Source organism: Blennius ocellaris (assembly GCF_963422515.1).
Source record: "Blennius ocellaris genome assembly, chromosome: 24".
Lineage (NCBI taxonomy): Eukaryota > Metazoa > Chordata > Actinopteri > Blenniiformes > Blenniidae > Blennius > Blennius ocellaris.
This window is the reverse complement of record NC_137673.1, coordinates 3,008,869-3,024,919: the sequence shown is the minus strand read 5'-3', so window position 1 is coordinate 3,024,919 and position 16,051 is coordinate 3,008,869. Positions and strand designations below refer to the sequence as shown.

Sequence of the window (16,051 nt, the reverse complement as noted above, 5' to 3'; positions counted from 1 at the left end):
CGTCTGTGATGGCCGACCACATGTTCGTGCGGCTGTAGGTGGGTGTGTTCGCAGTGTGGCTGCTGCTGTTTGTGTGTCCGTGTGTCCTCCGTGTGTGTGTGTGTGAGGGAGAGTGTGTGTGATGGGGAACGCGGAGAGCATGGAGAGCCAGCTGGCGGTGATCCGGTCCAGAGCCGCGCCGGTTCGACTCCCGATGCCCGACCCGGCCGAGCTGGAGGAGAGGTTCTCCATCGCCCTGGTGAGAGCACCACACTGCACACCTGCACGGCCGCACACAACACAATGCACACACACCGCGTCGTACATGTACACACAGCCACACGCAACACATGCACATACAACAGACACGCATGCACACATGTGCACACAGCTACAAACATCACACGCATCGACCCCTGTGTATACAACACATGTACAACACATGTATACATCACACACGTCACACTGCTCCACACTCATCAAACCAAACAGGTCTGACGTGGATCCAGTTCCTGGGAATTTCCAGACGATGCCGTTTGTTTGGTCTGATGTCGGAGGAGCTGCAGAGTCCTTGAAAACTGTCTTAATGGATGTACAACATCAAACCGTCTCCCATCTTCGCGTTTCAGAATTCCATGAACCTGCCGCCTGACAAGGTGCGTCTGTTGCGTTCCTATGACAACGAGAAGAAGTGGGAGCTAATCTGTGACCAGGTGAGTTGCTGCCAATTAAGTTTTCGGGGTCGGAACTTCAGGACATACGGATCAGGTAAAACCGGTGAACGGGGGTTCACTCTGTGTGTGTGTGTGTGTGTGTAGGAGAGGTTCCAGGTGAAGAACCCTCCCCATACTTACATCCAGAAGCTGAGAGGTTTCCTCGACCCAGCAGTCACACGCAAGGTGAGATGTAAAAGCGAATACGTGTGTGTAAGTGGCAAAATCAACAGGGGCTGCAGTGCGATGTCTGTGGCTCACCTGCTTGAATTACTTTTTATTTTTTTTATTTTATTTTCTTCCTGCAGAAGTTCAGACGACGGGTTCAGGAGTCGACTCAGATGCTCAGAGAGCTGGAGATTTCTCTACGAACAAACCACATTGGGTAAAGCCTCGCAGCCGTCGCCTGCCTGTGCCTCGCCCGTCTGTGCCTCGCCCGTCTGTGCCTCACCCGTCTGTGCCTCTCCCGTCTGCCCACCTCCAGGTGGGTCCGAGAGTTCCTGAACGAGGAGAATCGCGGTCTGGACGTTCTCGTGGAGTACCTTTCCTTCGCTCAGTACGCCGTCACGTGAGTCTGGGACCTTCAATGTGAAGTGAACAGTGCGTCCGCCGGACAAACACTGACCCTTTGCTCGCCGTCCAGGTTTGACGGAGAGCAGTCGGACACTGGAGGCGAGGTGTCTTCCATCGACTCTCCCTGGAGTCGGTCCATCGAGGATCTCCACGGCGACTGCAGCCTCCCGTCTCCGTCGGCGTCCGTCACTCGAGCGGCTCGCCACTCCATCAGGTAGATAGACGTCTGGGCTGAATCCTGACGCAACCCGTCCCGCCGCTCACCCGCCATGTCTCCCCAGCTCCGCCCTGGTGACTCGCTCCAACACGCTGCCCAGCCGACGCACTCTGAAGAACTCGCGGCTCGTCTGCAAGAAGGACGACGTCCACGTCTGCATCATGTGTCTGAGAGCCATCATGAACTACCAGGTAATCCACGCAAAGCGCATCTGTGACCGCCGAGGCGTGAAGAGAGAATGTAAACAAGTTGACGCTTCTCCCGCGTTTCTCACTGAATCGCCTCGCGTGTCCTCGTCTTCCTCAGTATGGCTTCAATATGGTGATGTCACATCCTCACGCCGTCAACGAAATCGCACTGAGCCTCAACAACAGGAACCCCAGGTAGTATCTACAGACAAATACTATCACACACGTGCTCAAACTAAAGTTCTCCCAGAAGTAAAACGACAACAAACATGTCCACAGTGAAACTATGAGTTCCACATCTCAAATAACACGTTGGCTCTCCGATTCTCCACCAGGACCAAAGCTCTGGTTCTGGAGCTGCTGGCGGCCGTCTGTCTGGTTCGGGGAGGACACGAGATCATCCTGTCTGCCTTCGACCACTTTAAGACGGTACGATGACACTGCGAGCGTCTCCGCGTCGTGATTCTTGACATCGTCAACAACCACTGAACGGTCCTCAGTGAGCTCATGGACTGACTCATTAATTGCAGGTTTGCTCCGAGTCGATGCGCTTTGAAAAGCTGATGGAGCATTTTAAGAACGAAGACGACAACATCGACTTCTTGGTGACTTTTCTTTGTTTTGTCTATTCAAAAACAAAACCAGTGATTTGAAAACAAGCCTGAGCCAAATCTCACAAACACTTTGTCTCACACCAGGTGGCCTGTATGCAGTTCATCAACATTGTGGTTCACTCGGTGGAGGACATGAACTTCAGAGTCCACCTGCAGTACGACTTCACCAAGCTCAACCTGGACGAACACCTGGAGGTAGCACACCCGTACCCACGTCTGCACACGCCCCCCCGACCGCACGCCGGGTTAACCTCCGCTTCCCGTTGCAGAGGCTGAAGCACACGGAGAGCGACAGGCTGCAGGTCCAGATTCAGGCCTACCTGGACAACGTGTTCGACGTTGGGACGCTGCTGGAGGATGCCGAGACCAAAACTGCTGCTCTGGAGAGGGTGGAGGAGCTGGAGGAGAACCTGTCCACGGTAAGACAGACTCGGGTGGCGGAGGGACGGGCGGACGGACGGAGAGCACAGACAGGTGTAACCCGTCTGTCTCTCTCAGATGTCAGAGCGCGTCCTGGAAGTGGAGAACGAGGCAATGCTGAAGATCGTGGAACTGGAGAAACAGCTGATGCAGACCAACAAGGAGCTGGACCAGATGCGGGTGAGTGACCAGCATCATCTGGATTACGGTGCTGGTGGTGATGCTTCGCTCTGACCGCCGCTCCCCACCCGTTACCCGTGCAGGATGTGTACGCCAGCGCCAACACCCAGGTTCACACGCTGCGGCGGATGGTCCGCGAGAAGGACCAAACAATAAGACGTCAGAGCCGCCTGGAGCGCCAGGCTCAGGAGGCCCAGCAGGCCAGCGGCCCCGGTGGCCCCGGGGGACCCGGAGCTCCCCAGCCCCAAAGAGGGGAAGGGGACGGAGGCGTGGCAGACTGCGCCTCCCCGTCTCCTCCGCCAGGTGTAAACCTGTCGCCCAGGTAAGAAACTCCATTCTGAAGAGAACTCCACTTTACGGTCAGATCAGCTCGCCGACCCTCGCCTCCTTGCTTTCTGCAGCCCGGAGACTGTAGCCTATCACAGCATGGGGCCAGGGCTGGGCGGGGCTCCAGGTGATCAAACCCCACCCCCTCCACCTCCTCCACCACCAATGCCTGGCACACGTGAGTTTCACACTTCCGGACGGAGGCAAGAGGAAAAACAAACCACAGAAGTTGCCCCTCGCACTGACGGCTGCCTATGTTGTCCCCTCTATGCAGTCTCCAATGGGCCGTACCCGGCTCCTCCGCCCCCAGCACCCCCACCTCCCCCTCCTCCCCCACCGCCACCCTGTCGGACTAGCGAGCTGAGCTCTGCCCCCTTGCCCCCGCCTCTTCCGCCCGTGGCGCCACCCCTCCCGGGGTCGGGCGGCTCGCCGACGGTGATCTTCACCTCGGGACTGGCGGGTGAGTTCGGAGTCCCCGGCAGAAATGACGCAGCTATTTCAACTGATTAAAGAGGCCAAAACTGGTGGCTGCGACCTGATCCACAGCCGCCTGTTGTCGTGGTGACAGTGATTGAATGTGGCTGCTAATGCGCTGTTTGTTTTCTCCCGCTGCTTACAGAGGGTCCTCTCAAGTTATTCTGTACGTTGACTTCAGTTTGCTTGCCTCCCCACATCCTCCCGCCCCCAGAAACGGCCTCTGTGTTGTGATTAGCCGACTTTATAATGTCCCGTGTTTGATTCCCCGTCAGCACCTGTGAAAAAAACACACCGCACGGTTCAGATTCCCGCCACACAGTCAGAACATCCACGGCCGTTCGTTCAGAGAAGAACGTGACGTCTGTGCACACGCAGCATGAGACGTCCTCACGTTTTGTTCACCTCCGTATCGCACTTGTTCCATTTAGCGGTGAAGATAAAGAAGCCGATCCAGACCAAGTTCAGGATGCCCGTGTTGAACTGGGTGGCTCTGAAGCCAAGTCAGATCAACGGAACCGTCTTCAACGACATCGACGACGAGTCCATCCTGCAGGTAAGTGACTGACTGGGATGAGGTTAACGGGTCAGTGGGCGGGGCTTCCTGACCGTCTGTCTCTCAGGACCTGGACGTGGAGGAGTTCGAGGAGCTCTTTAAGACCAAGGCTCAGGGTCCGGCCGTGGACCTCACGCTGTCCCGGCAGAAGCTCCCCCAGAAGGTCCCGTCCAAAGTTTCCCTGCTGGAGGCGAACCGAGCCAAGAACCTGGCCATCACCCTGAGGAAGGCGGGCCAGAGCTCCGAGCTCATCTGCCGGGCCATCCACTCGTAGGTCTCACTGGTCCCGAACGCTTCACCCGGCTGGTCGAATTGAAACTTTCTCTCACAGGCTCTGATTGGCCGTGCAGGTTTGACCTACGGACAGTCCGCGTGGACTTCGTGGAGTGCTTGATGCGCTTCCTGCCGACGGAGGCGGAGGTGAAGATGCTGCGGCAATACGAGAGGGACAGAAAACCTCTGGAGGCCCTGTGCGACGAAGACCGTTTCATGATGCAGTTCAGCCGCATCGAGAGACTCAGCCAGCGCATGTCCATCATGACCTTCATGGGCAACTTCACCGACAACGTCCAGATGTTGACCCCGGTAAGAGCGGCCGGCGGCCACACAGACAGGCGGCGGCGAGAGATACAGACAGGTCAGGGTAACCCGCCTCTCTGTGTTGTCTTCCAGCAACTTCATGCCATGATTGCAGCGTCTGTGTCAATAAAATCCTCTCAGAAGTTGAAGAAGATCCTGGAGGTCAGTGCTGCTTCTGCGAATGTGGAATTGTTTTTGATTGGAGTGAGTTTTTCTTGCATTTGGAGGTTTTCACAGACTCACTGTCGTCGTAGATTATCTTGGCCCTGGGAAACTACATGAACAGCAGCAAGCGGGGCGCCGTGTACGGATTCAAACTGCAGAGTTTAGACCTGGTAAGTCCTAAACCGACGCGTCTCCCGACAACGCTTTGATTGCAAAGGATCGACAAAGGTCATTCCAGGTGAACTCGACATGTGCCGGGTTTCCTGCAGAGATTTGATGTTCCCAGAAGACTCACCAAAAACAAACAACAAAATCAAGTAACTTAACTTAACTTAACTAGTATCGATATTAACAGAGGTTCAACTGTGTATTTCCTTTGTGCGTTTGTGTAGCTGTTGGAGACCAAGTCGACGGACAGGAAACAGACTTTGCTTCATTACATCGGCAACGTGGTCCGAGAAAAATACTCGAACGTGTCGCTCTTCTACAACGAGCTTCACTACGTGGACAAAGCTGCTGCGGGTGAGTGTTGACAGCTGGGTGGCGCTGCGTGTCCCGCGGTGGACTGACCGCCGCCCGTTGACCTGTGCCCAGTGAGCCTGGAGAACGTGCTGTGTGACGTGAAGGAGCTGCAGCGCGGCATGGAGCTCACCTGGAGGGAGTTCAGCGTGTCGCACAACGCCACGCTCAAAGACTTCATCAGCAGGAACGAGTCGCGGCTCGGGAAACTGCAGGAGGACGCACGCATCGCACAGGTCCAGCACACACACACTGTCACCACACACACACACACCGTAATCCTTGTGTCTCTGACCGTGTGTGTGTGTGTGTGTGTGTGTTCACCACACATCAGGACGCGTTTGAAGACGTGGTGAAGTTTTTCGGCGAGAGTTCCAAGACGATGCCGCCGTCCGTCTTTTTCCCCATCTTTGTTCGGTTCATCAAAGCCTACAGGGTGAGTCGCGCGATCGGCCGGGCGGCAAGAAGGAAGAGATTCCCTCCTGACGTGTTTCTGTGTTCAGCTGGCCGAGGAGGAGAACGAGCAGAGGAGGCGTCAGGAGCAGATGCTGCTGGAGAAACTGGAGCAGGAGGAGCAACAGCATGAGGAGGAGGAGACCAAGGTGAGACACCCGTCGTCACGTGACGTCGTCACACTGACTTGAGTTATTTATTATTTTATCATTCTTATTCTCTCTCTCTAGTCTCCGTCTCACCGGGGGAAACGTCAGCAGCAGGAACTGCTCACCGAGCTCAGACGACGGCAGGGAAAAGACAGCCGCCATGTTTACGAAGGGAAGGACGGCGCCATCGAGGACATCATCACTGGTAAACGTGACGTCATGGGTCAGCGTCTCAGCAGCTGTCTGAGCTGGTGTCTGACTGAGTGTGTGTGTGTGTGTGTGTGTGTGTGTGTGTGTGTCTGCAGCTCTGAAGACCGTCCCTTTCACGGCCCGATCAGCCAAACGCAGTTCGCGCTTCTTCTGCGACCCCGCCCACGCCGAGGAGCACTACTGAGCGACGGGGGACGGCGACCGCTGCTCCACATCAACGGGACCAATCGGCACTTTGAACATTTCTGATTGAACAAATTTCTTTGTTTTGGGTTTGTTTGATTGTTTGTTTTTCTTCGGGTTTTTTTTTAAATCATCGGTTTGTGTCCAGAGAACAGTTCCTCAGAGCACTTTAAAGACACTTTGGAGTTCGTTTGAAGCTGGATGTCCGCTGAAGAAGACCACTGGTCACAGTGCAAACACTAAATCCATCATGGTGCTAAAAAAAAAACACAAAAAAAACAAAAAACTCAGTGCCTCGTGTTTCAATCAGCTCCAGCAGGTGGCACTGTGGAGCACCAGGACACCTGAAAAGCAGCGTGCACATCTGGATCTAAGTCCTGCTTCTGGTCCTCGGCTCTAACTGGATCTTTGTACAGGGTTCTACTCTATTCTACTGTGTTCCACTGTATTTATCGTCTCTAACAGAGCTGCAACTCTGAAGACTGTTTACGGAACCGACATCTTACACACACGCACACACATTTCCACATGTACACACACTCTCGTGCTCACGAGGGCGGATCCATGTGGGAGAGCGAACAGAAAACTGTCCCTGCAGTCTAATTTCAACAATGCACCCCCCCTTCCCCTCCTCCAATTAAAAAAAAAGAAAGAAAGAAAGTCAGCACAACCTTTTCGTACGTGTACAGACGTTTTTGTAGAAGCGTGTAGCTCGTTCTGTGTTTGTTGGTGGTGATTCTGCACTTCAGGTGTATAAATAAAATGCACCCCGTCTTTGTGTCTTCCAGTGTAAAAGTGCATTAAATGGAGTTTTTCAATTATTCTGCAGTGTCAGCATGCTGAACACACACACACACACACACACACACAGCATCAAACCAGTTTAGTGGCTGGAACGTGACCCACTTCCTGCCCATTACCCACAATTCTCCACAACACACAATGATGTCAACATATCTTGTTTTATTGAGTTTCATGTGTTCTGATTGGTTACGAAGATAAAACTGTTCATCAATTTGAGCTCTGATTGGCTGCTGATGGTTCGACTCCTGCTCATCACCCAGCGAATGAATGTGAAGGTCGACCTTTGACCCCAAGTCCCCTCACCTGTGAAACACACACACACAAACCCATCACAATCACCCCATTCAGGACATCAGGTGGTGAGCAGGTGAGCGCTGCACTCACCCTGAAGGTGGCGCCGGCATCCGGCTGCTGTTTGATCTCTGATTCGCTGCGGCCCAGGGAGGCGGTGGTCACGTAGAGGTCGGAGTAATCTGGACCGCCGAAACAACAGGAAGTGGTCTTCATGGCCGGCAGAGTGATGGTCTGCAGTCGCACACCTGCAAGGAAATCACACATGCATGCTCAGGTGTGACTGTGCATATGGAGCGTGGAGATAACCAGCATCACTGACCAGTAGCAGGATCGATGTTGATTACTCGTCCTCCGTCGTAGCACGCCACCCACAGACGGCCGTCTGCGTCCAGTGTCATCCCGTCGGGAAGCCCCTCCCCCTCCTTCATACGGTACACCACACGGCGGTTACCTGGGCAACAGGTGATGTGAACACAGGTGCTCCGCACCTCCTGTGGTCTGCGTGATGTTCCACGGCAACTCACCCAACTGTCCGGTGACCACGTCGTAGTCGAAGGCGTCGACGGACAGAGACAAGCTGTCGATGTAAAACATGGTGCGCTGATCCGGAGACCAGTCCATCCCGTTAGATAAGTCCACCTAAGGGACGGACCGGCGGGGTGTGAGACAGGCTCGGAAAGAAACAGGCGGACAGGTAAACGGAGACAGGTGAGGTTACCTGGCCCAGGAGTTTGGTCAACGTGAGGTCAGAGGTGAGAGAATACAGAGATGCTCCTTTTTTCTCCTCAAGCAGTTCGTCTCTCGACATCGTACCTGAACACATGACCCTTGTTACCATGGCAACACAGCTGTACGGCCAGCAGCAGGCGAACAAGAGAACAGACAACACACCTGCCAGCAGGCGTCCGGCAGGATCCACTTTTGCGTCGTTCAGCCGGTTGTTGGGCTTGTCCTCGTCGACCGTTGCCAGTGTTGTCGTCTTCTTGGTCGACCAATCAACCGCCACTATGCTGCGTCCCACACCGGCCACGTAACCACCCGACCGGCGAGGAATCGCGAAGCTCACCATGTCATCTGATGCGAGACGGGTGAGAGTACCACGGGTCAGCTGCAGACAGCGTCGGGCGCAACACAGACCAAAGAGCTCATTGGCCCACCTGTTCCGAGACTCTCGATCTGATTGGTCGAGGGACTCCAGCGATGGATCTTCTGACCCGGGATGTCCACAAAGAGCAGCTTCTGATCCGACTCCTCCCACACCGGGCCCTCGCCGAGCACAGTGCCCGGGTTCACAACGCACTCAACTTTCACCGAAGACATCGCGGCTCTGGACCAATCGGCAAGCAGAAGAACCACGTCCACTGTTATACTGTTTCCATGGAAACAAGACAGACAGCTTTTACAATTCATGGTACTTAAAGTACTGTATAATATACAGTATACACTGGAAGAATTGACAGGTGAAGTTACTTCAGACTAGAATCAATGGAGACTGTTGCATGTGATTTAAAAAACAAAAAAAACCTGTACCTTAATGCTGATTTTTATTATATTTTGTGTGATTCTGCATTAAAAAAATAGCTTTGACTATAAATAATGTAGGGATCAAATTGTACCTTTGGGTTGAACTGGAATTTATTTTTATTATTCTATTTCTATTCTATTATTCTATTAACCTTCTACATTGTGTATCTTAGTAAGTAAACAAAACAAGCCAAAACAACCGACTCTCCGGAAACAAACCGCACTACTGCGCATGCCCAGGATGTCACGTGAGCAGAGGCGCTTCACTTGCACAGAGACTTCCACCAAAAACGAACGTGCACGCGCCTCTCCATGGCAGTGACGTGCCGTCATACTTACCTTCACGTGCCAAAACTCACCGGGCTCGTGCAGGACAGCATGCATGTTGAAACTTCAAACTTTTCTGAGCGATTAAACTCACCTGCTGCGGCTCCTGCTGAACTCCGAGCACAAACCGCCTTCCCCAGTTATTAAAGAGCTAATAGCTCCGCCCCCCCCGCCGGCCCACCCTGACCAAACACACCACATCCAGGCCACAGTTCAACAACAGCATTATTTAATCTAATAATTTATGGATAAGGTGGAGAGACCACAGCAGGATTTCCACTGGTCTGATACCCACAACAGGCTTTTTGACCGAAGAAACTATGTTTTTGGTTTTTCCTCAGAAGTGAGTTCATTCAGTCTCTGAATGTCTGAAATAATGTTTAAGAGGCTGATAAGTCAGATGAACTCTGTACTTATTGGGGGGAGTCATCATGACACACCTTAGTCGAAGTTTGTTCTTTGGATAAACGACCCTTGTGCCTTGTGACCTTTGTGGCACTGCAATGTCATGCCTCATGCAATGTCACGCTGAGGTATAGCATCGCAGATGGTCATGAGCACAAAAAGAAAGAAATTTCCCAATTTTGGCTTGTTTACTGTTCCGTTTACTACAAAATGTCACATTCCTTCACGGTTTGAATGTCTTCAGTTTAAACCACACGAGGAAAAAAATGTCAACAGGGAGACAAAGTCTTTAGAAAAGAAGCACAGCTTCGTGGAGCTTTTTATTGAGGCACAAACACAGAAAGACAAAACAGTGACGAAGCAGAAAGACGCGTTGCCATGGTAACGGTACGCCGAATCGAGCTCACTTCTTGGCGGCGGCGCCTCGGTTCAGCTTGTCGATCAGCAGGCGGTCGGAGGCGGAGCACCTGGACAGGACCGCCCCTATCTCCGATTCGTTCCGGCGCTCGATGGCGGCGTCGGCGGCGCCCTCCAGGTCTCTGATGGACAGACCGAAGCGCCGTGAGCCAACCGGTCTCATCGCGATACCTCACCTGTGTGATGACGTCACGTGTTTTACCCGATGGCCAGGTGAGCTTTGACCTTCTGCTTGGGCGTCACCTTGGAAACGTACTTCTTGGCTTCATACTTGTTGTTGGATTTCATGCAAACTTCAACAAATGCCTGAAGAAGAAACGGCCAAGATGTCGGGGAATTGTAGCTTTTTACCTGTTTAAAGTTAACGGGGCGGGACTTCTTACCAGGTAGCCGATGGGAGACTTCTTGCTCTTGGCAAACTTTTCTAATTCGTCCCACTCCTCCTTCTCTGCCAGAGACCTCAGCTTCAACCACCAGTACCTGCTCAGGAGAGGCGGGCCGTCGGTGAACCAATCACAACACTCCAGAAGAGCGAGAAACGTGGCGTCGCCGTCTCACCTCTTGTCCGGAACCTTGAAGTCTCTGTACAGCTGCTCGGCCTGTTTGTGGAGTCCCAACGCCAGCAGAACCTCCATGGTGTCCTGAGACCACACACACACACACACACACGTTAATTACTGCCGAGCCACGTTTCCTTCACGGCGCCGACATCCGCACAAACCTGCAGCGACATGCCAAGAAGCCCCGCCCCCTTCTCGTCGTCCAGCTTGCGCTGGAATCGGAGGAGTCGCATCTCCTCTTCCGTGGCCTGAAGAGCAAAACGGAGCATGAAGCAAAGTGGCAGCTCGGCCTGCGTTCACCGTCTCTGTCACACACTTTACCTTCACTGCAAACTCGTTCTTCGCTTTGTTGTACTCGTCCACGGCGCTCTGCAGCAGCGACAGACGGCTCTCCAACCTCTGCAGGGGACACACACACACACACACACACACACAGTGAGTAATGCGGATGTTTGGTGAAGTCGCCATTCATTGGAAGTTGTTGGTACCTTTTCTCTGTAGCTGGCGCTGACGTAGTAGTTGGCGAGCTCCTGATGATTGTCGTCCTGATTGTACAGATCCTTCAGAGTCTCCTGTTCCTGCAGCTTACAGAACTGAAAACCACAACCTGGGATTAGAATACAACCTATTGTGTGTCTGTGTGTGACCTTCCTTCAAATGAAAACCCACAATAATATATATATATAAAATAAGTAAATAATATAAAATGGATTTACCCCTACGTCGCTCTGCAACCAGCAACGTCACAATACTATATATTTATACAATAGAATATTTTCCCGTTTGATGTGTTTAACTTCTTTGTTACTTCCGACTTGCTGAGCCTCACTTCCTGCCTGGTGAAGGTTTAAACTGAACATGTTGGGAAGTGTGTGATGACGAGCGTGATGAAGATGAGTACCTGTCTGTAGAGGCTGAGGGCAACTGGCTGGTTCCTCAGAGTCATGAAGAAATCTCCTCGGTTCATCTCGTTCTTCAGGTAACTCACCACCGTGTACACTGACACACACACACACACACACACACACATCAGGTTGAGACCATGGTGCCAACAGACATGTAGGGGGCGGGGCTAAAGGACTCACCGAGGTCGGTGTCGCCGCTCTCCACAGCTTTACTGAGCGCCAGCTGACTCCTCTTCATCTTCAGCAGGAGAGGGACCTGCTCTCCAGATCGAGCCTCGAAGTCCAGCAACTACAAACAAGCATGTGATCGGTCGCGTCAGCGTTAGCGTCAGCCGTCTTCGGGGTTCAGACACGCGACTAAAAACAGCATGGCTTGCGTGTCGTGGCACCTTGATGGCGAGCTCAGTCCGCCCACACTCGTAGGCTTTGGCGGCGATGTGCGAGTACGAGACTCCAGGCGAGTCTCCCACCTTCACGCACACGGCCCGGGCGATGGCCTCGTCCGACAAGTCCTTCTGCTGCACCTGGACACACACAAGCCCTCGCACAGGTGAGACGGGTGAGACAGGTGAGACAGGTGAGCGGTTCAGGCCGGAGTGAGACAGGTTACCTTACAGGACGCCCAGTGCTTGAGGACCCGGCTCACTCCCTGATAATCAGGAATCTTCAGGTAGCGGCAGACTTCGATCGCTAACGGATAAAACTGTCGATACACCAACCTGAGACAGACGCCAAGAGAGAGAGAGAGAGAGAGGTGAGCGGGAGAGGGAGAGAGGGAGGTGAGAGGGAGACAGGTGATCACACACAGAGAGAGAGAGAGAGACGATTGAATCACCTGTCGATCAGCACCTGGACCGTCATCTGTTTGAACCTGAAGTGGGAGGTTAAAGAATACTGCTTCACTCCAGGACACATGCAGACTACATTTCCCATGATGCCGCGGTGCAGTGAGAGGATACTGAGTGTGCGTCAGCGGCAAGCCGACGGCGGCGTCTCTGACGGCGTTGAGAACTCGAAGCTCTCTGCAGGTGGACACGAAGGCATCGGGGCTGAAGTCGGTGAGGAAACACTTCCCGAAGGACGCCGCCTGGTGGACGACACGCAGCGTGACACCACAGACCAGACCAGGCGAGGAAACGTTTAACCACGTAAGACGACAGCCGTCTCACCCTCATCAGGGACTTCTGGGTACTGGAGTCGTACTCGTGGCCCGCGGCCTCCACGCACTGTCGCACTGCTTCTCCCAGCATGCTTTGCTCCTTGATTTCCCTCAAGTAGTCGTCAGCCTTCTGACTGGATTTCTAGACAGAAGACAGTTGAAAACATGGCGGGACTGTCCCGCCGTACCACTGCATGGTTCCACCGCTGTGACACGGTACCTCGTACTCCCGGTGGGCCTCGAGCAGCAGCGCTCCAGGAGCCATGGAGGCGATCTTAAAGATGTCCTGACACACCAGAGGGACCTCCTGCAGCAGCTCCTGAGTGGTCGAACTGATGATCCGCACTCCGTCCAGTTCTCCAACGAGGACGCACGGGTCCTCGATCGGGAATCTGAGGTCAGGTCAAAGATCACACTTTAATAGACCCAGGAGAACTTCAACACATCCACATTTATGTGAAAAAGGAGGAGTTGGTGGTTTCTCCAGTGTGGACTGAAAGGATACTGAATGGTGTCGTTACACACTCCGGCCACCAGGAGGAGCCGGTCCCACATCAACACCACTGACGGCTGCTGGCTCTGCGGTCTCCGGCACCTGGATGGAAAGGAAGCACGAGACGGGTTCAGATGAGTCAACAGACAGGCAGGCGGCTCGTGCGACTGGTAAACGTACCACAGCATCTGTTTGGGTTTGGTTGGCCTCTTGGTTTCAACTTCACTCAGTTTTTTCTGCACAAAAAGAAGCGCCTGTCAGGCATGCGCTCTAATCCCGCCCACTCAGGGCAGAAGTCCGGCAGCTCATTGGAGGAGCTCACCTGCAGGTTGGCAGTACCGGTCCACAGATGTCCAGTGTCGGTGAAGAGAGCCAGATATTTATAGCTGAAGGACACAGACATGTGGACGATGCTTCCCGTCTGAGGACTGAGACCCGGAGGAAACTGAGGACAGAGAGACAATCAGCTGGTCGAATGGACAGGTAACTCACCTGTCACGTCTCAGCAGGACCTGCCCGTCTCACCACTGCAGTGCAGGACGTGTTGTCCAGGATGAAGAGCTCAGGCCCGACCGACAGGAGGACTTTAGTCTGTCTGTCCTGAGAGAGGACGAGCCAGGAGGACGGCTTCCCCTGCAGACCTGAGAAGGACAGATGAGTCAGAGACAGTCGGGTCAGAGACAACAATGAGTGGGACAAACCGGTCTTACTTGGAACTTCAGGTAACCTGCGGAGCTTCAGATCATCTATGTTGGTTGCCAGGGAGAACCTGGCAGAGCCCGTTACTATGGCAACGCCTGTGCCGTAAGGAGAGTGGAACACTTTGGCTTCCAACACCTGAGACTGGACCACTTCCTGTTCCAACCACACACAGGAAACTGGAGGATTAGTGAAAGCATTACCCATACTGGAGTGGTGAGTTAGCTGGTTAAGACTGACCTGTCCCATACTGAAGTGTCTCTTGAAAGACCCAAACAGGTCGTAGATGAGGACCGATCCGTCCTCCTGAATACACAACAGCTCATCGCTGACCGTCCAGCCCAGCTGGACCACCGGGCCGCTCTTCCACTGAGAGGCAGGCAGGAGAGAGAGACAGGGAGGTGAGAGGGACAGGGAGGTGAGAGAGACAGGGAGGAGAGAGGGACAGGGAGGAGAGAGAGACGGGGAGGAGAGAGAGACGGGGAGGTGAGAGAGACAGGGAGGTGAGAGGGACAGGGAGGTGAGAGAGACGGGGAGGTGAGAGGGACGGGGAGGTGAGAGGGACGGGGAGGTGAGAGGGACAGGGAGGTGAGAGGGACAGGGAGGTGAGAGGGACAGGGAGGTGAGACGGGCAATAAAGTAACTCCAGCCAGTAATGTAACCAGAGTGTGGACTCACAGGGAAACTTGTAATGGACACCCCGGATGAGGAGAAGATTTCTAACTGAGGGCGAGAGCTGGGGGACCGGCGGAGAGGCTCTCTGAGGACAGCTGGGGGGGACACAGGTCAGAGACAGACAGGTCAAAGGGATAGGGTACATGTTTGTGTGTGTGTTTGTGTGTTTTTATTACCTATAGGTCCTCCATACGGTGCTGCAGCCACCAAACTGTCTCTCAGTCCATCCTTCAAGCTCCAATACATGTCATATAGCTCTGTCTTCCTGTAAACAACATGTCATATAGCTCCATCACACTATTAACAACATGTCATACAGCTCCATCTTACTGTAAACAACATGTCACACAGCTCCATCTTACTGTAAACAAGCTCCATCTTACTGTAAACATGTCACACATCTCCATCTTACTGTAAACATGTCATATAGCTCCATCACACTATTAACAACATGTCATACAGCTCCATCTTACTGTAAACAACATGTCACACAGCTCCATCTTACTGTAAACATGTCACACAGTTCCATCATACTATTTTAAACAACATGTCATATAGCTCCATCACACTATTAACATGTCACACAGCTCCATCTTACTGTAAACAAGCTCCATCTTACTGTAAACATGTCACACATCTCCATCTTACTGTAAACATGTCATATAGCTCCATCACACTATTAACATGTCATACAGCTCCATCTTACTGTAAACAACATGTCACACAGCTCCATCTTACTGTAAACATGTCACACAGTTCCATCATACTATTTTAAACAACATGTCATACAGCTCCATCACACTATTAACATGTCACACAGCTCCATCTTATTGTAAACAACAACATGCCACACAGTGAGCTAGCAGCGAACGACCGTTGTCAGGTGAGCTCGAGCAGACTTGCCACTCGCCGCTTCTATCCTGAACACCGGAGACAAACTGACCGATAAAAAGCGTCTCCCAGCGGGTTCCAGTTGGCTGTGATGAAGGCCATGTTTCCTCCTGGGCCGAGGAGGAGGAGGAGGATGAAGACGCTCTGTTAGCTTTTAGCTCAGGTCCCCGTCACTCAGTCAGCTGAGAGGACAGCTTCTTCTCTGGCACGTGATGCACGCAGCGCCACCTCAAACGTTGGCAGCTCCACCTGCTGGCCGGGAAGACACATTACACCCACTTCCCTTGTTTATTCCTTTTCGGTCATTTAGCGTTACATATTACTCGAATAACGCGACCATTTGCTTTTCAATCCTTGTTTTTATTCAAATTCCTTATTGTTGTCCAATGTTATGTATTG

General features: G+C 53.0%; 3 protein-coding genes across 3 annotated transcripts; 1 reads left to right on the top strand and 2 right to left on the bottom strand.

The window, feature by feature from the left end:
- Nucleotides 1-121: 121 nt before the first annotated feature.
- Nucleotides 122-6,500, top strand: fmnl2b (formin-like 2b; the record flags this gene model as incomplete). Its single annotated transcript, XM_080519529.1, has 28 exons — nucleotides 122-238; nucleotides 609-692; nucleotides 798-878; nucleotides 1,001-1,077; nucleotides 1,177-1,260; nucleotides 1,336-1,479; nucleotides 1,547-1,673; nucleotides 1,789-1,865; nucleotides 2,006-2,099; nucleotides 2,201-2,275; nucleotides 2,369-2,479; nucleotides 2,554-2,703; nucleotides 2,783-2,884; nucleotides 2,968-3,206; nucleotides 3,286-3,389; nucleotides 3,486-3,671; nucleotides 3,831-3,851; nucleotides 4,117-4,241; nucleotides 4,309-4,511; nucleotides 4,592-4,826; nucleotides 4,914-4,982; nucleotides 5,075-5,155; nucleotides 5,378-5,507; nucleotides 5,580-5,740; nucleotides 5,839-5,940; nucleotides 6,008-6,106; nucleotides 6,188-6,311; nucleotides 6,412-6,500. The coding sequence occupies 28 exons, from the start codon at nucleotides 122-124 to the stop codon at nucleotides 6,498-6,500; spliced, it is 3,291 nt and encodes a 1,096-aa protein (XP_080375655.1).
- Nucleotides 6,501-7,478: 978 nt separating this feature from the next.
- On the bottom strand, nucleotides 7,479-9,580 carry rgn (regucalcin). The gene is made up of 8 exons (XM_080519861.1): nucleotides 9,543-9,580; nucleotides 8,755-8,966; nucleotides 8,489-8,671; nucleotides 8,316-8,410; nucleotides 8,122-8,236; nucleotides 7,917-8,048; nucleotides 7,688-7,842; nucleotides 7,479-7,606 (listed from the first exon to the last, which is right to left on the bottom strand). The coding sequence occupies exons 2-8, from the start codon at nucleotides 8,915-8,917 to the stop codon at nucleotides 7,556-7,558; spliced, it is 894 nt and encodes a 297-aa protein (XP_080375987.1). The 5' UTR covers nucleotides 8,918-8,966; nucleotides 9,543-9,580; the 3' UTR covers nucleotides 7,479-7,555.
- Nucleotides 9,581-10,159: 579 nt separating this feature from the next.
- Nucleotides 10,160-15,839, bottom strand: vps16 (VPS16 core subunit of CORVET and HOPS complexes). Its single transcript, XM_080519579.1, has 24 exons — nucleotides 15,705-15,839; nucleotides 14,938-15,026; nucleotides 14,765-14,856; nucleotides 14,327-14,455; nucleotides 14,098-14,242; nucleotides 13,913-14,028; nucleotides 13,710-13,832; nucleotides 13,568-13,623; nucleotides 13,400-13,489; nucleotides 13,115-13,286; nucleotides 12,905-13,036; nucleotides 12,695-12,822; nucleotides 12,571-12,606; nucleotides 12,346-12,454; nucleotides 12,125-12,259; nucleotides 11,916-12,024; nucleotides 11,732-11,829; nucleotides 11,319-11,423; nucleotides 11,152-11,229; nucleotides 10,992-11,078; nucleotides 10,829-10,911; nucleotides 10,654-10,750; nucleotides 10,473-10,576; nucleotides 10,160-10,392 (listed from the first exon to the last, which is right to left on the bottom strand). The coding sequence occupies exons 1-24, from the start codon at nucleotides 15,752-15,754 to the stop codon at nucleotides 10,257-10,259; spliced, it is 2,499 nt and encodes an 832-aa protein (XP_080375705.1). The 5' UTR covers nucleotides 15,755-15,839; the 3' UTR covers nucleotides 10,160-10,256.
- Between the last annotated feature and the right edge of the window lie 212 nt (nucleotides 15,840-16,051).

Coding starts and splice junctions, on each gene's coding strand:
- rgn (XM_080519861.1), bottom strand. CDS start 8,917: ATGTCTTCGGTGAAAGTTGAGTGCGTTGTGAACCCGGGCACTGTGCTC. Junction 8,672..8,754: donor GATCGAGAGTCTCGGAACAG/GTGGGCCAATGA, acceptor GTCTCGCATCAG/ATGACATGGTGAGCTTCGCG. Junction 8,411..8,488: donor TGCCGGACGCCTGCTGGCAG/GTGTGTTGTCTG, acceptor TCATGTGTTCAG/GTACGATGTCGAGAGACGAA.
- vps16 (XM_080519579.1), bottom strand. CDS start 15,754: ATGGCCTTCATCACAGCCAACTGGAACCCGCTGGGAGACGCTTTTTAT. Junction 13,037..13,114: donor AGGCCCACCGGGAGTACGAG/GTACCGTGTCAC, acceptor TCTTCTGTCTAG/AAATCCAGTCAGAAGGCTGA. Junction 10,912..10,991: donor TTCTTGGCATGTCGCTGCAG/GTTTGTGCGGAT, acceptor GTGTGGTCTCAG/GACACCATGGAGGTTCTGCT.